The following is a 15,181-nucleotide window of genomic DNA, read 5'->3' as shown; positions in this document are numbered from 1 at the left end:
CGTTCTAAATGTTGGCTCGGAAAAGCAAAGGCACGTCCGCTCTGCAGAAAGGACATGAAGCAGCTCTTTTATTTGCTGTGGACATGTTTGGACAGAATCCAGTGCTATTTGCAACGCGCAGCAAAAATGCCACCGCGTCGGCTGACGTTTCCAAAGGCCCATAAATAAAAACGGACGTATTTACACGCTCCAAAGCCCGGCCTTTCAAAAGTCTCGGGACGCTTTCTACTTCCTCTTCCTGCCTCGGCCCCTCCTCCCTCTGACGGCGTCGGGGGGGCCGGCGTCGCTCTCGGCGGGTCCCGCCGCGATGTTGATTTGGCCTTCCCGGATTTCATTCCGCGTCTCGTCGGGAAGATGCTGGATGTGCTGCTGCGTCTCCAGATAGAACATGACGTCGCGCAGCTGCTCCTGAAGCTCGGCCACGGCCCGGTCCTTCTGCTCGCCTGGACGCGGCGACGGCAAGGCAACTTGAAGTGATTTGCATCGCAGCAATTTTCTTCAAAGGGTCCTCACCGCTCTCTTTGGCTCTGCGCTCCTCATCAGCCAGTCGGGTCTGAAGCTGCGTCTGGTTGGCTCGCAGATATTTGTTCATCTCCTGCTCCTCTTTCAACTCGTGGCTGAGTTTCAAGACGCGGCCGCTCAGCTGGGCGCACCTGCCGTTACGTGTGAAGCCGTGTTTTTTTTTTTTTTTTGTTTTGCACGAAAGACTGCCGGGTGCCTCGGTGGCGCTCCGAGCTTACTTCTTCTCCGTGCTCTGCTTGTCTTTGCTGATTTCTCCCAGTCGGCGTTCCAGGTTGTCGCAGCGCTCCAGAGTCTCCTTGAACTTTGCCTTCATGTTGTTGATCTGTCACACACACACGCACACACACACACACACACGGAGGTGAGTGACTCCCAATCGCCATGACAACAAGCACATGGCGGTTCACCTCCTGGGCCGTCTCCTTCTCCAGATGAACGATCTTGTTCTCCCAATAGACTCGCTGCGACTCCAGCTGGCTGGTCAGCAGGTACGAGTACTGCGGGAGAAGCGCGGCGCCCGTTAGCATCCCAGGCGGCGAGGGGAGCGGCCTCCCCGCCGTACCTCCAGCTGCAGGGAGTCGATCTTCTCGGCCTGGCAGGTGTCCCCCTCGCACTCGTACTGAACCATCTTGCCGTCCGACTTGCTGGCCACCAGCCGATGGACGTAGTTGTCTGCCGCGAGAGCGACGTGCCAGCATTAGAGGCGTGCGTGCCTGCGTGCGTGCGTGCGCGGCAAGCAGGCGACGGCGGCAAGCAGGCGCCGGCGGTCGCTGGCGGTCGCCGGCGGTCGCTACCTCCGGCGTAGTCCCACACGCGGTGGTTGGTGAGCTGCATGGCGTAGGTGTGCTGCGTCTCCTCAAAGTGCTTGTAGGCGTGGCGGCTGACGTAGCGACCGCAGCCGATGTGGCCGCAGATCAGGCAGATCCACAGGTTCTGTGGGGCGACGAGGTTACCAAAGGCGCGAGGAGGGAGACGCGGGCGGGCGGGCCTTCCTTACCTCCTGCACGCCGCACTCAAAGCATTTGTTTTCTTCCACCGGCTCGGGAGTTTGACAGTAGCGACACACGGGACACCTAAAGGTGAGGCCAAAAAATCAGCTTTTGGCAAGAGGGGCCCTCAACTTATTACTGGCAGATGCCAACGGGTGGGTATGAAACGCCCCTCCCGAGCTAAGCTAGGAGGGGCAACCGGAGACACAGGGTGAAGTATTTGGAGGTTGCGAGCGTGCCGCACGCCCCGGCTTACGATGCGTCCTCCCAGCGCTGCAGACACTGACTGTGGAAGCTGTGGTTGCACAGGGTGGTGAGGATGCCGTTGACCGACTCGTCCATGCGCTCCAGACACACGGTGCATTTGGGAAGCTCCGTCAGCTCCATCACGGGCAAACTGGCGCCCTGGAGGAAGCGCAGCGACGTCGTCAACAGCAGGATGGCGGCACGGCTTGAAACGACGCCACGCACCTCGTCCGACTTGATGACTTCGGCCCGCTCCACGTAGACCAGCTGACACACCGCCTCCTCGATGGAGTTGAACTGGCGGCCGTTGCACGCGGCGTAGAAGCTGTCTGCGTCCGCCTGAACCGGGGTTAGCGTCGGAATAACACTTTGGAACTCCTCTTGACTTTTTTCAAGTATTTTTTGCAGAAGATTGCTCTGTTTGTGTCATCTCCAAATGATATGTAGTGTAGTGTTTACAAGCTTTACAAATTGTTTGAGTCCAAACAAAAAACAAAAAGAGTTCGGACCTGGGTGCTGAACTTGATGAGCACCATGTACTGGTTGGGGGTGGAGTCTCGGATGATCTTCATGTGCTCCATGACGTCATTGAAGGGCGCCATCAGCTTCATCAGGTCGTGACTGGTCATGGTGGCAGGAACGGTCAGAATGCACACCATGGCGCTGCGCCTCACCTCCTCTGTCAGCGATGTCATCTTGCTGCCGGGGAACAAGAGAGGATGATGAGGAACGCGGAAGAAGAAAAACAGTCGGTGAGCGTGATGCCACCAAAATGACGATGCGTGCGTGTGTCCAACTTGGTCTTGTAGAGGTGCAAGATCCCGTGCACCACCTCCACTGACGGGTTCCCGCTGAAGAAGGAGATTTGCTGGGGCAGCTGCTTGGAGGGAGAGTCTGGGGCCGCCGCCGCCTCGGCCCGCTTGCCCTCTGCGCATCCTCCTGGTTCTTCGCTGCCGCCGCCTTTGTCTACACAGTAAAGCACAACTTGGATCAGCCAGGCAAAGAAGATGCAAAACTACTTGCGAGGTTTTCACCTGGGCTGGGTTCAAAGGTCTCGATGACCATGTCTCCCATGGATCTGCTGCCCATGTGTTGGTGCAACACGGCGCTCTTCTCCAGCTCAGATTTGCCGCTCAGGGCCAGCCGGGCCAGGCCCAAAGATTTGTCCTCAAGTTGCTCTTCCGACATGCCGCTCACTGAAAGCAGCAAGAGTGAAGGTTAGCAGGTGCTTGCTGCAGGGCTGGGCTGGGCTGGGCTGTGAGGAACTTGAACGTTTGAAGGCAACCATTGGGTTTTCATATGAACAGATGAGAAAACTTCATATGACAGAATAAGTAACAAATAAGGAGCGATTCCCCTGGCGTGTGAACAGACGAGTGCGGTGTGTGTTGCGACAGTCGTCTGCTCCAGCTCGTTAGCCGGCCGGTCAACGTTCGTCGCGGCTCGGCTCGGCCCGCCCCGGCCCGTCCTGTGTCCTCACCGGCCGAGTAGCAGAAGCCTTGCGGGGCTGGAGACTGGGCGGCGATTTCCAAGCGGATGACCACCAGAGACACGCTCATGTGTTTTTCCACGCAAAATCCCACACAGAGACAAACGCAAACCAAAACAGGGCAAGCGATGACAGCTAGCTTCGCAAGTTAGCTGCCTTCAAAACGCCAGAGAGCGCGAATTAACGTCGTGCTCATAAACGTCCCACTAGTGGACACTCAAGCGCAAATATCTCAAAGTTAACTTTGATTCGTCCCCATATTTCACGGAGCAGCCCGAACCGACAAACTTCAGGAAGCTTCTGAAGCTCTCGAACTACTTCGTTTTCTTCTCCCTGTTGGCTGATTACTCAAGGAAGTAGTTTACACGCTATCGCCACCTAGCGCCTCATACCTGTATGGCAGTGTGCACGGGCCTTATCACTTTCAATAAGAATTTCCAATACGGACCTGGAAATTCTGTCAATTCTGATCACTTGCGACGAGGTCAAACGCAAATAACGCTTGTCGAGGAGAGCAAATACATTTTTCACATTTCGCATTTTATTTAAAAAAAAGCTTTGCCATTCCAGTGTTTCTGTTTTCCCATTTTCTAACAAAAGAAGGTGGTGACACTCCAGATTGTCAATCGTGGGCACGCTTTTATTTTTCTTCCTGCGCATCTTGCGTCCAGTCTAAACGGAAATTTCTCATGATGGTGGTGTGGTTTGCAGCTTGCGTGGTGGATGGAAAAGCGGCCAAAAGTAGACCCCTGACGCCCGCCAGGTCAGACAAACACACACGGCGGCTCGCTCACACATGCATTCAAAACACACTTTGTTTCCCACACATGCAGGCTCACATTGACATCTCCAACAGCCACATAAGCGTTTCTCCCCCCCCAAAGTTCTTTCACCTTCTTCTCTCATCCACACACACAAGCTTTCACATGCACACGGCAGCTTCCTGGGCTATTTACGATTAGGTCCAAAGTGTGTTTTATTTCAATTGCCCCGCATACAGGACAGAACTGCATAAAGCCTCAGTGCCTTTCTTTGGGCCGCTCGCACACTCACACACGGCGTTTGTGGGGCTTAGGGGACAAACAAACAACAAAAAAAACCATTTGCATCCGCCACGTGTGCGTTTTGCCGGTCGGTGTGGAAGTGAGCGAGCCACCCTGGCTGCCGTTTTCAGCAGGAAGTCACGCAAGCTATCTATTCTTTCAATATTTTCGGGGGTAATACTGCGACTACGGAGGTGCTCAACTTCATTCAGACACACATGAACAAAAAATAAAGCGGGGTTTATCCTAAATGAACCTCCGATGGAATCTGGGCCAAATATTGGCGTCTTTGCACGCCGACGCTAAGGCGAAGAGGCCACGCGAGTGATCGAGCAAAGGAAATAGTGGTTTATCGGACTCCAAGCTATTCTGTACAATAATTTACTAGTCGGGCTAAAAACGGGCGTGTGAATGTCACCGCGCGCCTTCGTGATGGCGCGATGAGAGCGTTCCGGAAATGTGCTGACGGCAAACAGACACGGGTGTGACGGCGGCGTTCAGATTTTGAGATTCTTCAGAGAGTCCGCTCGCTTCTTGAGCAGTTCCGCCGCCTCCTGGAGCGAACGCAGGTGACTGCTCTGCAGCTTGTCCATGGCCACCCTGGCAAACGACGACTCTTCCTGAAAGACACAAAGTCAGGAGAAAGATGGACCGAAAGCCTCGGCCGCCAGAGTTCCATGGCTCGCTCGCTAGCACGGAGTTTCCATTTGCTACGTGCTCGCAAACGATTTGAACGAGACAGACCTCTGTGGATCCTTCCAGTGACAAATCGGCCAGTTTGAGCGCGGCGATGCCGACCTCCTGCCCCTTGACGTGCTCCAGGGCCCGGGCGAGCACGTCCTGCAAGCTCGCCGTCAACTCCTGGAAGCCGCACACCACCGCCGGCTGCGGGGGAAACCAAAACAACGGAACCTATAGCGGCGGAAAAAAGAATCAGAGAGCGCAGCGCGTACCTGAGCGGTGCTGGCATCCTTTTTCTTCTTCTTCTTCTTCTGTAGGCTGGACTTGAGCGGCCGCAGAACTTTGGTGCAGTAGCCGGCGACCCACAAGACCACGCACACCGTCTGCAAGCAACGCAGGAGAAGATGAGCCGGACGGCCGGCCGGCCGGCGGCGCCACAGAGGAAGCGCGGGCTGGCGTGCGATGGCCCACCTCCACAAAGAAGATGAGGTTTTCCAACAACCACGGCCGGATTTTTAATTTGCCCTCTTTCGTGTCCAGAAGGTCTCCTTTGCATTTATTCAGCATTTCTGCAACAAAAGTTCAGGGAAGACGACGACGACGATGATGATGATGATGCCGTGGCCGCGGTGGCAGAGCAAGCTGCGTGCGTGCGACGGCGGCGGCGGACACCTTGAAGCTGAACGGCCAGCGACTTGAAGGCGTTGCACATTTGCGTTTGCAGCTCCGACGACTCGTCTGGCGGGGGCAGAGCGGTCCAAAGGGAAAGAAAAAAAAAAAGAAATGTAATCAATCAAAAGAAGGAGGAGGCGGTGGTGGGGGCAGCGGCGGCACTCACCGAGACCGACGGCGTCCAGTTGGTGCACGTGGAGCGACAGCTGCAGCGCTGCCGCTTGACACTGGCAGCTGCCGCTGGAAAGAGCGGCGGCCAGACGGGTTGCGGGCGGTCCCAGGAAGGGGTACTGTTGGGGGTCGCGCGTTAGGCTACGTTAGCGTATTACGCTACATTGAGCTAGCAGACTTTGAGGATACCTGCGTGCGTCTCTCAGCCAGTTGCGCGGCCGTCTGCAGGTTTTGGCCGAGTTGCGTCAGGAGCTGGCGCAGCGGCGCCGTCTTGTCCGTCACGCCGTTCTCGGTGGCCGTGGGCGAGTTCTGCGGCGAGGCTTTGCGGCCCATGGCCGCCACGGCGGCGAGGAGGCGCAGCGTGAGCGAGCGCAAGCGCAACCACACGCGCTCTTCCTCCAGGGAATGCCGTCGATGCTCCTCGTTCAACTTCCTGTCAGGCGGCGGCGAGAGCGCTCATTTACGGCTGGCTAGCCACGCTCATTTACGGCTGGCTAGCCAATTAGCGCTTTGCGTGTTTTGTACCGCTCGTGGGGGTCCCAGCAGGTGAACACCGTGAGGTCTCTGTTGTCCCTCATTTTGTCCCAGGGAATGTCATCTTCCTCTGCGGACAAAGACATGGTCTTCACACTCTCCTCCAGACTTAACACACTGCAACACATTTTAGGGGAAGACAAAAAGGAAAAAAAAAAAAAAAAAGGAACACAAAAAGGTCACAAAGGTGAACGCAGGCGGGCAGGCGCGTCGGGGGCGCTCGCGTCGGGGGCGCGCGCGCGCTCGCTCGCTCACATGTCGGCCTCGAGGAACAAGTCGAGCAGCATCCTCTCGGTGCGGACCTGCGCAAAGTGCAGCGACTGGTTCAGTCGGTTCCTGAGGGCGATGAACTCGGGGATCTTCTCAAAGGCGCCGTACTTGTACGCTTGGATGATGTACTCGGAGGTCTGGGGGCAAGATGGCACGTTTGGATTTAGGGCCGTTGGCTGAGAAGAATCCCGTTTGTGGAGTGAGGGAGGTGGGGGGGGACTCACATCTTTCTGGTTGGAGTGGAAAAACCTGAGCGAGAAGTTGCAGGCCTGCGAGGCGGCGGCAAACTGTCCCAATGACTGAGCGTAGCGCGTCAGGAGGAAGCCAATGGTGTCGTGCTGGACGTGCTTGGCATCCAGGCTGGCGTAGAGGTCCACCACCGGTTCGAAGGCGCCCAGGCGGCAGTAGAGGAGCAGCAGCAGCAGCTTGAACTGAGCGTTGGACGGGCTGTTGGACAAACCTTCCTGGAGCAAGCCCAGACCGAGCCACGCCATCTTCTCGTCCCCTGAGCGCAGCCCGAGAGCATGTCACGCGGGTGGACCGCGTGAAAGCGAGAGAGAAGGGCCACTCACCGGTTTCCGTCCACAAGTCGATGTAGACGTGAGCCGCCATCAGGCAATACATGTCGGAAAACTGCAACTCCGTCTTCAAAGCGTTCTTCCCTGTAGGAGGGAAAACGCAAATAAAAGAGAAAAAGGACCAAACAGAAAGCCTGTCCGCCCGCCCGCCCGCCTCTGCGTGCGCCCGTGCGTGCGTGCATGCGTGCTCCTCACCAAACTTGAGGCCGTGCCGGTAGTGCGCCTTGAGCTCGGCGACCAGCCTCAGTTTAGCGGCGGCATCCAGGGCGTGATGCAGGCCCAGCGCCCGGCTCAGCTGGCACACGCACAGGTGCCTCTGCAGCGCTTCCGTGTCGTCCGGGAGGTCCGAGCCGTCGGGTCCGGGAGGGGCCGCCCGGCGCAGCCGCTCCACCAACTGCAAGGTGCCCAAACCGAGATATGAGACTGCGGGCCGGGCCGGGGCGGGCCGGGGCGGGCCGGGCCGGGCCAGGCCGGGCGGTGGCTCACCTGCTCGTGCTGCTCGGCAGCCAGTAGGTGGAGATAAACGTTGAGGTCTGTGATGCAGCAAGGCTTGTCGCCAAACTTGACAAAAAACTGCACCATCAGCTCCAACGGCTCTCCTGCGACCACAAAAACAAGGAGAGGAGGAGGAGGTCGTGATCACCTTGATCACCTTGGATTTGAAAACTAAAAGGGGTTGTTTTTTTACCGAGCTGTTTTTCTTGGGGAAGGCGGCGTTGGCGCAGCCGCTGCATGAGCTCCAGACGCGCCAGGTAAGGACCCCGCAGCGAGCGAGCGTCTTTGCCGTCCTCGCCGGCGATCCTCTCCTCCACGAAGCTCACCGCCTCCGTCACCGTGTGGTGCACGGCGCCCTCCGAGCAGCTGCGCCGCAAGGCAACTGTCGTCTACTTGGTACTTTTTGCCAGCGACTGGGCGCATTGCACTCACTGTTGTTCATCCTCGGGCGGACTCCACGACTGATCCATGAGATGAAAAAGCGAGTCGAAGTAGGCCAGGTAGAACTGCCAATCGTCGGGACTGCGAGCCCACAATGGAGTCGGGGGTTAGACAAAAGCAGGCAACCCTTTTCGGCAAAAGACGAGGCTCACTTCTTGAGCAGGAGCTTGCGCGCCAGGGCGTTGCACTCGGGCCAGCGTCGGAGTCGCCGGTACAACATCATGCACTTGCTCTCTCGACTCTGAAGCTCGCTGGTCAGCTTCTCTGCGGCAACGACGAGGCGCACTGAGGATCGGGAGGAGGAAGACCGAGGCGCCGCGCGCTTACCTCCGAGGGGACCCTTGATCACTTCCAGCGCCTCCTCGCATTTCCCCAAGCGCTCCAGGATCATGAAGTAGAGCTGCACCTGAAGAGCACTCAGGTTCAATGTCCAAATACTTTTGTCCACAAGATTTGGCTGGGAAGCTTTAAGCGAGCGGGACGTCCAAAGTCTTACCTCTGCTTCAGCTTCGATTTTGTCCTCCTTGACCATCTTCTCCACCATGCGCTCCGCCAGAGGGAGGAACATGGTTTGGGACAGTTTTTCATCCTGCGCCGAGATGGCCTGTGCAGTTTAAAAAAAATAAAATAAAAAAAAATGGTGGATGGCCGCCTCGTCCCGGGCGTCGCGAGGATGCCGACGGCGTGTACCTGCATGACCAGACTCATGACGGACCAGAAGTAATAGGGATTCTTGGGCACGATTTTATACAAAGCCATTCCTGCCTGAAGAGAAGGAAGCAGGAATCCCATGAAAAATGGTGGCGGTCGAAGCTAGCGTGAAGCTAGTCCGCTTTAGCTCTTCCTTACCTGCTGCATTTTCTTGTACTCGCCGACACGCGCGTACGCCATGAAGAGGTGCGAGTGATACTCCTCGCTGAGCGGGACCTTCTTGACCGCCGCCTCGTACAGTTTGGTCACCAACTCGGCTGGAAGCAACGTGCGCCCATCAAGGCACAACACTCGGGCGCCGCGCTGCGGGCGCTGCGGGCGCCGCGTGTACTCACGCCGATGCATCTCCCTGTAGAGGATGGTGAGCGCTTGTAAGGAGTTGTCGTCCGTAGGCTCCAGGGAGGTCACCTCCTGGGCCAGGGAGAAGGCTTCGTCTTGCTTGCCTGTCCGCTGAAGGCCGATGGCCTTCAACACCTGGAGGAGGAAAAGAAAGAAGGCCGATGAAGAGAAAATGGCCGATTGGGGTGAAATGGCCGCCTGGCCCCGAGCATACCTTGGCGCAGTGCAAGTCTTTGTGCTTCTTCAGCAGCTTGTCCGCCTGCTGGATGGCCATCTTGTTGTTGCCGTTGTCAAGGTAGTCTGAGGGGGAACAAACGACAACAACTCAAGTCCCCGTCCGTGGCGGCAAAATCCTCTCAAAGACGCGTGGAAAAACATGTCAACGGACGCGACTTTGTCCAGCGTCTCACTGATGCTTACGCCCGCCCGCCCGCTACTTTGGGCTTTTACGGCGATCCCTTTTGGCGGTTGTGAATGACGTTGCGTGGTGAGTATGCACAAACGCAGTTGGGCCACTCAGGGGACAGCTGCCGGCCAAAATTAACCGCAGCAGACAGCGAGCGAGCGAGCGAGCGAGCGATTGTGTCACGTTGCTCTTCTATGGCTGCCAAACTTTGACTGACACTTGTCAGCATTTCTCCAAGTTGCATTGAGTTCACTCCATTCCCCGGTGTAGGGTGTGCAAACTTGTGCAAGCACGTGATCTTGCTTGGTGTTTTGATATCCGCAAATATGGCATTTCAACTTTAGATATCCAATAGATTTATTTTTATTTCAGTGGAAGTTATTTGTGGAAACCGGCGTATGGTATCAGAATAAAGCAAAACCCAAAGGCAACTCTTGTTTTTGGCCTTTTTTCTAACACACATTATCATCATCCAAGTGGAAACATTGTCGATGTGTCCCACGGTTAAAGTTTGAGAGCTGTGACAAGTCCACGCTAGCCGGCCGGCTTAGCACGAAGCATTGTCCGCGGCGATGCTAAATGAAAGCTAACCACTTAGCCGCTCAACTGCCGACACGAGAGCGACAAAGCCACAAGGCGGGCGCACCCGCGAAGCCAAAACTTGACCGACTGTCAGCAGGCGGCGGATAACCGGCACAGAAAGGCCAAGTTCTGATGGGAAAAACACCGACAGTCAATGAAAGAAGCGGTATGCGGCGGCAGCGGCATGTTAGCCGCTGAAGCTAGCTGTCAAATAGCAACAGAGACAGCGCAAGAAGGAGACGACAACCCGGTTTCAATTGGTTTTCTTGGATTTCACACATGTTAGCACCGGAAAGCTACCGGCAGAGAACCGCAGCACACCCCCTAGTTTGCTCTGGGAGGCAAGACCGGTGAAGGTGCACTGTCATAGGGCGCCGCGCAGCGTCGCGTCGCGTAGCGTCGCGCAGCTCAGCGCAGCGCAGCGCAGCGGGGCGACGGAGCCAGCCAGCCCTTGGTCGCCGATGGAGGGGCCTCGAAAAACTGCCCCTGCGGCTGGAAGCTGCAATTGTTGAAAGACGCCATGCGCCGATGCTCAAGCCAAGCCGACGTGGGTGCGTGTGTGCGTGCGTACGTGTGCCCGCCCGAACGAGCTCACCGTATATGGGTCTGAGTCTCCGGTCGTTGGGGTCTTGCACATGGCCTCGCGCCGCCATGGTGGTTTAGTTTACCTGCTGTTGGGGAAGTGTGCGCGCATGCGCACTAAACCCCAGTAGCATGCCCGCCCAAGCGGCATCCATCCGAAAAGTTCTCCTTTTACTCACTTACATTATTTACGAGACCGATTTACATTCAAAATGTATATCATCATATTTGCTCTCGAGTTCATCTATTGTGTTCATTTGGATGCATTGCTTCCAGTGTGTCTGTGATTTTTTTATTTTTTTTATTTTTGTCCAATCAGATCTTCGCCTCTACTCGTTGCCATGTTACCCTAATCTGCTCAGGTCCTTGTGCGCTTGGTCGAAGCAATATTTGATAACTGGCAACTTCGGCACGAAAAACATATTCAACAACCTGCATCTCTGATGGATAGGATGCATTTTATGAATGGACTTTATACCGCCAAACTTTGTGGTTGTTTTATATCAACGTAATTCTCTGCGTTGTATGTTTAGCTAGACATTACATTCAGCTACATGCGACCAACATCCCCCAAAACTCTTCAAACAGGTCCCTTACATCACCAGGTATCAGTGCGGAAGTTAATGCAACCTTTGTGCTTGGCAAAAAATGAAATACAAAAACTGGAAATTGGATTTTACTTCGACCCGTCATATCAGTCAAGTGTGAGTGTGCAGGTGGAAAAAAAAAAAAAAACACAAGCATTTCAGACTCATTGGTTGGAATTTATTCAATATTCTGTTGTGTTCCGTTGTCGAGACCTTCGGTCACAGCTTGGCAACTGTGAAAAGTAACCAAATAAAAGGAACTCATAATTGTACATTCACTACCGATACCCCTGAATGTAGCCTTTGCGATCAGTCCTTCCATCAATCAGAAAAATACTACATGGCAGAAAAGATTATTTTTTTTTGCCAGTGCTTGAAAAACACGTGGCGGCGGGGGGGGGCTGCCTGTTTCTAGTCCTCGCCTCGCAGTCAAGCCTCATCTGGCAAAGGAGTTTTCCCTTTAACAAATACACAGAAACCAAATCAATCCAAGACAAACAAGAGAGATGTGGGTGAGAAAATGCTAACATGTCATCTGCCGTGATGCCGTGTGAGGTCTCAACAGGTTGGGAAGGGGGGGGGACAAAACACCCTGCAATCTTAATGCAGACATCACATGAAAGCTGTTCAACAGTTTATTCCATTATCCTTCATATCCAGCTTAAAGTTCATTTACTAATAGCATCTTTGTCCAAACTAGTAAAAAAAGAAAAGAAAAAAATCCAAGATGGATATAAATAAAGAAAGGAGACCGCGGCCGCCCCCAACCCGTCAAGCCTCACGTGAACCGTGTTAGCCGTACAGTATAAAATCACACGTGAAAATGCTAGCAGCCCCAAAAGTACACTTAAACAAACAGCGCAAGCTCAAAAGTCTCCCGCTAGTTAGCCGGCGACGCTAGCAAAAACCACATCCGGTTTCGGCGCATTCGCACGAGGCCATTCCGACCGTGTCTGTGGATTATTTCTAGATGCCGGCCGGTTTTTGTTTTGCGTTTTGAGTTTGTTAACCACTGTAATGAACAACAGATGCCTGTAGATGGCGCTGTTGCATGGCTTGGGGTTTGAGATCAGCACAGCTTTTCAACAGAAGCTAAAGATCAATCAATTCATTTGAGTTGAAATGACTTTTTCAAATGTATTTTAAAATAAGGGGGAGGGGTGAAGCTCAATCCAGACTAGCCTCAGTAAGTTCTGAACGCGGTGGCGGCGGTCACGCGAGCGCTCGGCGGCCGTATGGGTTCCCTCCCGCCGACACGCGTTCAAGTACAGACAAAGACGCCGAACGACGACACCGGGGGAGATCATGGTAAAAATGGTCCAAGGGCCGCCCGATTTTGGTGAAAGCACATTCGTCTCCTAATGGTCAATCGAAAAGGTGGAAACGAGCCTGTTTGTCATTTACATTTCAGGCAAATTACGTCTGAGCAAAGAGTTTTCTTTTGGCTTTGTGTTTGTATAGAATATATATATCTCAATGTATATGTGTGTATGCAAAACCAGTTTGTTGTTTTCTTGTTGGAGCGGGGCGGGGAGGGGAGGGGTCTGTACTGTACAGCAGCGGGGAACCAGGGCCACTTCCTCCTGGTGGCGGCAGCGGCGACGGTGGTGGCGGCGGTGGTGGTGGGCGTGTCTCCGATGACGTTCGTCAAGACAGGGTCGGGGTGGTTTGGCTCATTGCTCGTGAGCTGCACTGGTGCCTCGAATCGGACCGGTCTTACGCAGCTGGATGAGGTGAACAGAAAGAGACAAAATGAAAATAGAAAAATACATGACAAGAACGTGGCAACAGGGAGGAGAAAACAATGAGAGAGAAAAGGAAGGAAAGAAAGAATGAATGAATGAATGAAAGACAGATGGCAACCCAAGTTGAGGGGGGAAAACGTGCTGGGCAAAGCGGCCATGTTGGAGGGATCCAGCTTGCACAAAAAGGACGTTTGACTTGAGCTCATCTACGTGTCCAGCGGAAATTGGGTTAGGGCTGACTCAAATGGTGTGGGATCCTTATTATTTCAGGGCTGGTGCCATTGAAGTCAGTCCCCGTTGGACTTTTTCCAATGCAGTGGCTTTGCCCCAACATCAAACATTGGCTGAAAATTTGGAAACAAGCCGTCGGCAAAATGTGACGACGAGGATGAGGGCGATGAAGCAAGTTCCAAGCGCGGTGAAGGACAGACAAGGAGCGCGGCACTCCCCATGCAGGCGGGCGGGCGGCCAGGCGCTCTGCGAGCGGAACTTACTGGGCCTGCCTCTAGACTTTGACTACAGCGACGGACGGCGTCTACTCGTCTGTCGCCGAGGTGCCTCGCACGTCGCCCTTCTGACGCATCTGATGTGACACGACAAGGTTAAGAAGCTCCGCCGGCCGGGCCTTGTGGGGCGCCCGTGTGGGTTACCTCCTCCAGCTCCCGCTGGGTCTCCTCCTCCATGCGCCTGATGTCCTCCATTGTCAGACCCACCCACTTGTCCACCCAGCAGAAGAGCTGGCGGTGGAAGTTGGTGAAGATGCGCTTTTCTTGCTGTGGACACACACACACACACACACACACACACACACTCCCATCAACAACTTAAATGCTTGAAAATTGCCAGTGAGCAGGCGGCGCTTACCCTGTGGATGAAGTTCTCCACTCTGGTTTGAAAGCCCCACCACCGGAACTTGACGGAGACCAGCTTGTACGCGCACATGTACGGACAATCCGTCTTCAGCTCGTTCTGCGAGGGGCAAAGAGATGCTATGCCACCGGCACGTCCTTTTCGTCCTCAGCGCTTACCTTCCACTCGGGGCCGAGGGGGCCTCTTCCGGTTTTGACCGAGCGAAAAAGGGACGGATCTTCTTCTTCTTTGTAGTCCTGCAAGGAAAGAACCAGTGGCGAGTTGCAAAGAGGTCACTTGACATCCTCGGGTGTAGTGGAGACATCTCAGAGACTTTGTCGCGCACTCCGTAAAATAAATTGCAGAAAAAGAAAGTGTTTCTTTTAGTGCAGCAACTACACCTCCAGTTTTCCCAAAAACAAAACAAAACAAAACGAGAAGCGGCAATCGGACAGATTTAATAAGAGTTTCTTGTCTTCTTTGATTTCTTTTTTTGAAATGGTTTGGTTTTGAAACAGGGCTACGTCAACCAGGAAGCTAGCGGGGGTTGTGCTGCTGCTCTCGCACGGTGGCGTTTTAATCCGGCAGGTCAGCGCGAGCCAACGGCAGATGGGCGTGCCGCTTGAGCCGCACCTCAGCGCTGATCCACTTAAGTCATTAGCGCGCTCGGGCTCGTGTTGCGGCGCAAGGGTTATGTCGGCGCCACGCGATCAGGAGGCGGGGCTTACAAGATCCTTTCCTCAAAAGTTGAGCACAACGGAAACCACTCAACCCGTGCGGGGGTCAACACAACTTACCCCCGCCGCCACCTCCTCTTTGTTGGCGATGTCTATGGGAACCACCTCCACGCTTCTCCACGTCTGCTCGTCCAGATCGTGCACCTGAAGCAGGGCGGGACGGGACGACAGTCGGTGACCCAAAAGCAGAGGGGCCCCGTGTTTGTTTTGGCGCCGCCTGGCCCGTACTCACGTTTTCCACCGTTCCCATGTCGGGCTTGTGCCACGTCTCGATCTTAATCTCAAAGTCATCTTTCATGTACTCGTTCTGCGAGGTGGGAGAGCAGCGCACGCGAGTTAGCGGGCCCGTTTTTCCCCCCCCAGAACAATACGTGATCTTCTAAGATGACACCATGAGGCGGCGTTGACAGCTGCGGCTAATCTCAGCCAAGTGAATTAGCCACGCGCTACCAACGGAGGCCAGGACTTATGGCTAAATCCCATCAAGCAATAAGGCGTTTGGCCGGCCCCGG

At 54.8% G+C, this 15,181-nt stretch overlaps 3 protein-coding genes across 3 annotated transcripts; all 3 read right to left on the bottom strand.

Moving 5' to 3' along the window:
• Window positions 1-51: 51 nt before the first annotated feature.
• Window positions 52-3,617, bottom strand: brap (BRCA1 associated protein). Its single transcript, XM_085926384.1, has 13 exons — window positions 3,238-3,617; window positions 2,792-2,953; window positions 2,555-2,723; window positions 2,267-2,456; window positions 1,983-2,096; window positions 1,768-1,916; window positions 1,520-1,595; window positions 1,317-1,455; window positions 1,085-1,194; window positions 930-1,019; window positions 741-844; window positions 514-653; window positions 52-443 (listed from the first exon to the last, which is right to left on the bottom strand). Exons 1-13 carry the CDS (start codon window positions 3,314-3,316, stop codon window positions 226-228), a joined length of 1,740 nt encoding a protein of 579 aa, XP_085782510.1. The 5' UTR covers window positions 3,317-3,617; the 3' UTR covers window positions 52-225.
• A 185-nt stretch (window positions 3,618-3,802) lies between these two features.
• On the bottom strand, window positions 3,803-10,909 carry naa25 (N-alpha-acetyltransferase 25, NatB auxiliary subunit). The gene is made up of 23 exons (XM_085926383.1): window positions 10,765-10,909; window positions 9,396-9,481; window positions 9,178-9,316; window positions 8,981-9,099; window positions 8,822-8,896; window positions 8,628-8,735; window positions 8,459-8,537; window positions 8,284-8,395; window positions 8,123-8,212; window positions 7,884-8,056; window positions 7,682-7,794; window positions 7,391-7,589; window positions 7,190-7,279; window positions 6,842-7,122; window positions 6,603-6,754; window positions 6,339-6,464; window positions 6,003-6,246; window positions 5,809-5,932; window positions 5,643-5,708; window positions 5,442-5,539; window positions 5,243-5,353; window positions 5,034-5,174; window positions 3,803-4,909 (listed from the first exon to the last, which is right to left on the bottom strand). Exons 1-23 carry the CDS (start codon window positions 10,820-10,822, stop codon window positions 4,787-4,789), a joined length of 2,907 nt encoding a protein of 968 aa, XP_085782509.1. The 5' UTR covers window positions 10,823-10,909; the 3' UTR covers window positions 3,803-4,786.
• A 567-nt stretch (window positions 10,910-11,476) lies between these two features.
• LOC147048538 (phosphatidylinositol transfer protein beta isoform-like) lies at window positions 11,477-15,078 on the bottom strand. Its single transcript, XM_085926389.1, has 8 exons — window positions 15,061-15,078; window positions 14,902-14,976; window positions 14,730-14,813; window positions 14,112-14,189; window positions 13,948-14,052; window positions 13,734-13,856; window positions 13,578-13,666; window positions 11,477-13,062 (listed from the first exon to the last, which is right to left on the bottom strand). The coding sequence occupies exons 1-7, from the start codon at window positions 15,061-15,063 to the stop codon at window positions 13,619-13,621; spliced, it is 516 nt and encodes a 171-aa protein (XP_085782515.1). The 5' UTR covers window positions 15,064-15,078; the 3' UTR covers window positions 11,477-13,062; window positions 13,578-13,618.
• Window positions 15,079-15,181: the final 103 nt, after the last annotated feature.

This window comes from Syngnathus leptorhynchus, chromosome 12, assembly GCF_054491065.1.
Source record: "Syngnathus leptorhynchus isolate UIUO chromosome 12, UIUO_Slep, whole genome shotgun sequence".
Lineage (NCBI taxonomy): Eukaryota > Metazoa > Chordata > Actinopteri > Syngnathiformes > Syngnathidae > Syngnathus > Syngnathus leptorhynchus.
This window is presented reverse-complemented; position numbering and strand designations above follow the sequence as displayed.